We start from the raw sequence: 6,699 nt of genomic DNA, 5'->3' as shown, positions 1-6,699 counted from the left end.
GAACAGCCCAAGTATCCATTAATTCACTCCCTTTTCCGTCATCACCCAACACATTTTTTTTCTCTTCCCCGTTTTCACCAATCAACTCGTTATATATAGGCTACTCACGGGAGGAGAGAGATAGGAGCGCGAGTTTTGACAGGAACACGGAAGCGCCTGAGACTGTCCTGTGTTGTTTGTTTTGCGTTCAGTTCGGTCAATTCTGCACGGTCGGTTCGCAAGTCTACATTGTGGAATACGTTCCTCTGGGAATACAATTGTATCGTTGCACCTGGATTACCTTCCTTGTTGCGGATCCACCAGCGTTTAGCGATTGCAACGCTGGTAGGCTACGAGATTCCCAGAACTGCGACTGTGACTAAACGACTGACTCCACTCACGAGTGAGTATGATCCTTACGGGTTACGACCCCAAACAACCTCAGTACGGAACAGAACATAAATTATGATTTGACTGACTTTACTCAGTATATTGGGGTTCACATTGTGTGAATTGTTTGGGCCGTGATTTAACCGTGAGTGAACTGTTTAAAGGAGGACTTCATGTTTTGTTTGCTGCTGATTCTGTGGACTTAACTCTGTGTTAAATTGCAAGCTATTCAATACAGGCATGAAACTGATTTAAAGCGTCAATTTGTATTTCTTTCTGTCTGCTGGTTCATGTTATAGTCATAAGGGTTCATGAGAAGTACATGGTACATGATACATGCATCCTTTGTAGGGTTTGACATTGACACACGTCCCTGACTGACAAAACCAAACTGCTATTTAAAATCGCCAGGCCTGATAGCACCTGGCTGGCACCCCGAATCGTGAAACTGCTACAGTGTATGCATGATGTGTGTGTGTGTGTGTATGTGTGTATGTGTGTGTGTGTGTGCGTGTGTGTGTGTGTGTGTGTGTGTGCGTGCGCATGTGTGCATGGTGTGTGTGAGTGTGTGCGCGCGCGTCTCTGTGGATTTAATGTGTATTTAGTGGTTGTCATTATCTCACCCCCCAGAACTGCCTGAGACCTGGCTTGCAGCCTCCTCAGTTGCTGGGACACGGAGAAGCACAGTGGGGTGGAGCAAAGAGCACCGAGAAGATGACAAAATGGAGTCCAACTGCCTCCTGATTTAGTGGTCATTGTGACCACAGTCACCCCATCTGCCTTGGTCACAGTCACGGACATCTTGACCACTCTGGAGAGCACAACGGTCCAGTAGACGGAAATGAAAACAATCAGAAGTTGGAATGATATAAAAATATAATGCAACCTTATCACACAATAAGGGGACACTGGCAGTTGAATTAAAGTAACGTAGTGAGATCTGTCTGTCCTATAAGACGACTCTGAACCGCTTCGTTCTTCATGGATGTGTTCAATCAATCAAAGCTTTATTTGTATAGCGCGTTTCATACACAGAGGTAACACAATGCGCTTTACAGAGAAAATGGAGGTGAGCATACGACCCACCCCTACATATTCCAGAGGGAAGCAAAAAAACAGTATCACCCAGGGGCCAGAAAGGTGAGCTGCTTCCTTCATGGCTTCAGCGTGGGGGCGTAGTCATGACATAAAGTATAGCAAACAAACACGCCCAAGTGGAAGTACAGTACATTAAAGCTTCTGGGAAATGACACCAACACCATTGTATGGCTGGCCTGGTTACTATAGGCTACAGGTATACATGATATACTGTATACATTCACTACTCAATACATTTTGGCTGAGATTTAGTCTGAAACAAAGAACTACACGTGCTAGATTTCTATATTTCTATACGTATTTGCGAATGGGTTTGTACAACATGTTTGCTTTTCTTATTAGAAATATTAAAGCACAACCAGTTTTCTAGAGCAGCCAGGTGTCATTGTCCCTGAAGATGAGGAGCTGAGCCACTACGTCTCCTGGGGGTCAGTAGAGACATCTCACCTGACCGTCTCCAGGGGGGCAGTAGAGACATCTCACCTGACCGTCTCCTGGGGGTCAGTAGAGACATCTCACCTGACCGTCTCCTGGGGGTCAGAAGAGACATCTCACCTGACCGTCTCCTGGGGGTCAGTAGAGACATCTCACCTGACCGTCTCCTGGGGGTCAGTAGAGACATCTCACCTGACTGTCTCCTGGGGGTCAGTACAGACATCTCACTTCTCATTTCTCAGATTCATCAACAAAGATTCACTCCAATCCACTGAATTCACATAGCCCATTTTACAAACGCAAGGTTAAAAAAGTGCTGCACAAAAAAACTATAATACAAGTAATAGCACATAACACACTAAAACATACAGAACACAGCTAGTGTTTCTAACAATACAAGACACATATACAGAGGACCACAAGCACTCACACTATATTAAAATCCAAGGAAAAGAAATGGGACTTCAGGCAAGATTTAGGGTGAGGGCCATTTTGACATGGGGGGTAGCTCATTCCACAGTTTAGGGGAACAAATATATAATATAATATATATATATATATATATATATATATATATATATAGATGAGATGTGCAATTATTATTTACAATACACAAACACAGTAATGTGTTGAGTGTACGCTCTTTAAATCGAGATGACTTGCAGTCTCATAAACATCAACTCAGAAGCATTCCTTCTCTGCACAGTTAGTCAGGTGTTGAGGATTCTGCATGAAGACGTCACGTAGAGTGGAATGTTCTGTTTAGAATGTGCCTTGGGTCGTGACCTCTGCTTGGGCTGTGGCATTGGTCGTGACCTCTGCTTGGGCTGTGGCGTGGGTCGTGACCTCTGCTTAGGCTGTGGCGTGGGTCGTGACCTCTGCTTTGGCTGTGGCGTGGGTCGTGACCTCTGCTTAGGCTGTGGCGTGGGTCGTGACCTCTGCTTGGGCAGTGGCGTGGGTCGTGACCTCTGCTTGGGCTGTGGCGTGGGTCGTGACCTCTGCTTATGCTGTGGCGTGGGTTGTGACTTCTGCTTAGGCTGTGGCGTGTGTCGTGACCTCTGCTTGGGCTGTGGCTTGGGTCGTGACCTCTGCTTGGGCTGTGGCTTGGGTCGTGACCTCTGCTTGGGCTGTGGCGTGGGTCGTGACCTCCAGCAGGGGACTGTACAGCTCTGGTTCCTGTCCCTGGAGAACAGGAGCACATTATTGTATGCGCGTTACTGGTGAGGTGGGAACTGTTGTCATGGAAAGGTAGGGCATGCTTCCTATTGCAGGGTGAGTCTCCACACATAACAGCTCCTGTCCACACCTTGTCCTCCTCCTGTCCGTCCTCTCGCAGGGCCTTCACACCCAACACAGCAGAGCTGAGGGTCACACACAGCTGCAGGACTGACAGGACAATCAGCACCATATCCAGGCTGTTCAGAAGCGTCTGAGGACAGTGAGGGAAAGACATGGAGGAGACAACAAACCCATTACTTTATATTAAAGTAAGTCTCGCAATATAAACTTCCCTATGTGGTATGTGATTTACTGTTCAGCCACTTTCATACCTGAATTTGTTCTGATTCACATTCCATACAATGATATGTTACAATGTTGCACTCGGACCTTAGCTGGATTCGTGTTCACACAGCAGTATGGACAGAGCAATGGACAGAGCAAGCGATCTCCGGGTCTGCTCTGGTTCTGGATACGCCTTCAACACCACGCGCTTGTAAACAGTTTTGCTTCGCCGACACTGGTGATCGACCCGTAATCGAAAATGGAACATCAGCAGTGTGCGTCAGATTGATTTTATTTTAGTGTCAGAGCACTGTGTTTATTGATTGGATGTAATGACAATTGCAAAATAATATAGTTATACTTTTTGCGACACATCTACTGTATATAGTGTTTACAAAGGGTCTCTGGAGGCGTAATGAAGGCTTCGTAAGCTGCACTTCATCTAAACTGGGACCTAAATATGATCTCATTAGTTTGCATAATAATAGTTTCTAATAAAAGATTGGGAATATTCATTAAAGGTAATATTCATTGGCTGAAGAAGGACTAGTTCAGGACGGAGTCCAGATTAAAACCAGAGGTGATTAATCACTATATTTCCAGGACCACATCAATTGCATACTCACCATTGCAATCCATTTGATATCTCTGCATTTCTCCAAGTATTGATATCTCTCAATGGGTGGCCTTGTTGTGGTGTAATAATCACAATCCCAGTACATTTTATCCCCAGATGCCAGGTCCTTGGCGTAGAGCCCAATGCCAGTAACCGCCAGGGCAGCTCCAACCACGTTCATCAACACGCTGATGCCCACCTACGATACGGGAGTAGTCAAGAGTACAGATCAACAGCTGCTTTCATAAACATGACATCTAATGTTTTGGAATATGTATAATTAAAAACCTCACCAAGCATTGACTAGGGAACCTCTCGGCCAGAATACACATGAAGCCAACTACCAGGAACTGGAGAAGGGATAGAGACAGACATAAAATCATGGAATTATATCTCTTTTTTAAGATAAATTACATGTACAGTACTTGTGCTATGCAAAAATATGGTAAATGGTAAATGTTCTGCACTTAAATAGCGCTTTTATCCAAAGCGCTTTACAATGGCCTCTCATTCACCCATTCACACACCCATTCACACACCAATGGTGGCAGCTCCCATGCAAGGTGCTAACCTGCTCATCGGAAGCAATTTGGGGTTCAGTGTCTTGCCCAAGGACACTTTGACATGTGGACAGGAAGAGCCGGGATTCGAACCGCCAACCCTATGATCATTGGATGACCCACGACTCCTGAGCCACAGCTAAACTAAGACCAAATAAGATGAGCTTTGACTTACCACACCGCCAAGCCAAAAAGGAGCCCTGGAGAATTTCAGCCAAGAAACAGGGGTTTTTATAATGACTGCTCCAAGGCCCAGGTTGAGAAGCCCTGCCATGATCTGCATGACCTATGAGGAAGGAAGGAAACATTGACATGATACAAAAGGTTTTCTATCATTTCCAAAATGACACATACAGTATGTAATGTATGGAAAAGTGTGCTCAGACCTGGTGTATTCATTCCAGTCCTAGGTACACAGCTAGACATAATAAGGCTTCCAATCTGGCAATTTATTATCCGTAGTCTAGCAGTGTAACAAATAGATGAAATAGGTCCATCAGAACAGCATGGTCGCGGGGGGGGGGGGGGGTCCATCAGAACAGAGCGGTCATGGGGGTGGGTGGGGGGGACTGTCCAGGGCAGAGGGGTGGTCACTAGTCTCTGGAGATCTCCGCCTCCGAACGTCTGGAGACATCATTGAAAATCTTCGCTAGAAAGGCACCGAAAACCGACGCTACCAATCAGAGCCACTGCCTACATCTCCAATAGGGTGAAAGACCCGCCTTACTGGAAACGATGTCCTCCAAACTGGAGTGGAGAATCAAAACAAAACAGTCACCAACTGACTCAAACCTGGAAAAATGTCTTCAATCTCTGGTTGAGCATAGCATTTAGAGACGGACTCCAACCTGGATGAATGTCTCCAGTCTCTGGTTGAGCGCAGTGCTTAGAGACTGACTCAAACCAGCTTGAGCGCAGCGCTTAGAGACTGACTCAAACCTGCTTGAGCGCAGCGCTTAGAGACTGACTCAAACCTGCTTGAGCTTAGCGCTTAGAGACTGACTCATGAGTCTACATAGTCACACACTGTACTGTAGGTACACATATATTTGTGCATGTGAAAGATACTGTATACTTAAGTTGTGATGGATGACTCACCCCCAGAGCTGACTGGGAGCTGCCCTGGATCTTCCTCAGACCCAGAGAGACAGAGCACAGTGGGCTGTAGCACAGCCTCCCCAGTATCTGACACAGTAGCGGCCATTTGCTTTTTGGGTTAGAGGCCACAGTGAACATGGTCACCCCCTCTTCCTTGATCATGGTCACTGACATCCTGACAACTCTCTCTCTGTAAAAAATATCTGGTCGAAGGAAGACAGAAATTACAGGTAAACACGATACAACAAGCCATAAACTTGAATAATAAACCTGAATGTTTGATATAATACTGCACTTGCACTTAGAGAACTGTACCTTATATATCTAAAACACCTTATGTCTTAGTTGAATGACAACCAGACTGAATCTCTTGTGGGCAGCATTAAAATGATTCTGTCCACCATTTTGATTGTGCGCTTTATGACTTTTGCTCACCTCTGTCCTCACTGAGAGCAACAGTGAGAAAGGACCGAGAGCAAACACACATGAGAAACAACTTTGCGGAAAGGTCTACAAAGAAATCTAGGTACTGTAGGTGTATAAATGTGAGTTTCTCATGAAGTTAATCAAAGGAGAATTGTCCGCCTGCGTGTAAATCCATCCTCCCCACTTCCCTCTCAATGTAAACAGTTCTTTAAACGCTTGTCCCAGAGTCATATCCCAACAAAGGGCAGAAATCCCTCATTATCTTCAAACTTCATCAGAGAAAACAAGCTGTACATAAGCGTTTTTAAATGGTCTCACCTGCTCAACACCATCAGATAGAGTTCTAGTGGTCACAATGTCAGATCCTGGTGCGTTTTTGAGGCATAGTTTTTGTTCAAGGAAGTAATTTAGGTTATGGGGATGGTCCGTTTATTTCCCGGCTGTATCTCCCCTTCTGCTTGGAGAAGAGATAAGAGCTTTAACCCTCACCTACCTGGATGATAATCACACGCTGGTTTCCTCTTACTTTCTTTATTTTAGCAAACAGAGTGTTTGACCTGCTTCATCTTATAACAAACCATTACTAGGGACAAT

At 45.3% G+C, this 6,699-nt stretch overlaps 1 protein-coding gene across 3 annotated transcripts; it reads right to left on the bottom strand.

The window, feature by feature from the left end:
* Positions 1 to 1,005: 1,005 nt before the first annotated feature.
* LOC311312375 (high affinity immunoglobulin epsilon receptor subunit beta-like) lies at positions 1,006 to 6,684 on the bottom strand. 3 transcript variants are annotated; one of them, XM_084442309.1, is made up of 7 exons: positions 6,424 to 6,684; positions 5,680 to 5,882; positions 4,757 to 4,867; positions 4,315 to 4,371; positions 4,032 to 4,220; positions 3,209 to 3,331; positions 1,006 to 3,084 (listed from the first exon to the last, which is right to left on the bottom strand). In XM_084442309.1, the coding sequence occupies exons 2-7, from the start codon at positions 5,851 to 5,853 to the stop codon at positions 2,935 to 2,937; spliced, it is 804 nt and encodes a 267-aa protein (XP_084298435.1). In that variant the 5' UTR covers positions 5,854 to 5,882; positions 6,424 to 6,684; the 3' UTR covers positions 1,006 to 2,934. The 3 variants fall into 3 exon arrangements, with proteins under 3 accessions (XP_084298435.1, XP_084298436.1, XP_084298437.1); XM_084442310.1 differs by lacking the exon at positions 6,424 to 6,684 and adding an exon at positions 5,995 to 6,322; XM_084442311.1 differs by lacking the exons at positions 1,006 to 3,084; positions 3,209 to 3,331 and adding an exon at positions 3,387 to 3,640 and having other exon boundaries at positions 6,424 to 6,556.
* Positions 6,685 to 6,699: the final 15 nt, after the last annotated feature.

The sequence above is a fragment of the Borostomias antarcticus genome, assembly GCF_949987555.1.
Source record: "Borostomias antarcticus genome assembly, chromosome: 8".
In the NCBI taxonomy this organism is placed as follows: domain Eukaryota; kingdom Metazoa; phylum Chordata; class Actinopteri; order Stomiiformes; family Stomiidae; genus Borostomias; species Borostomias antarcticus.
This window is presented reverse-complemented; position numbering and strand designations above follow the sequence as displayed.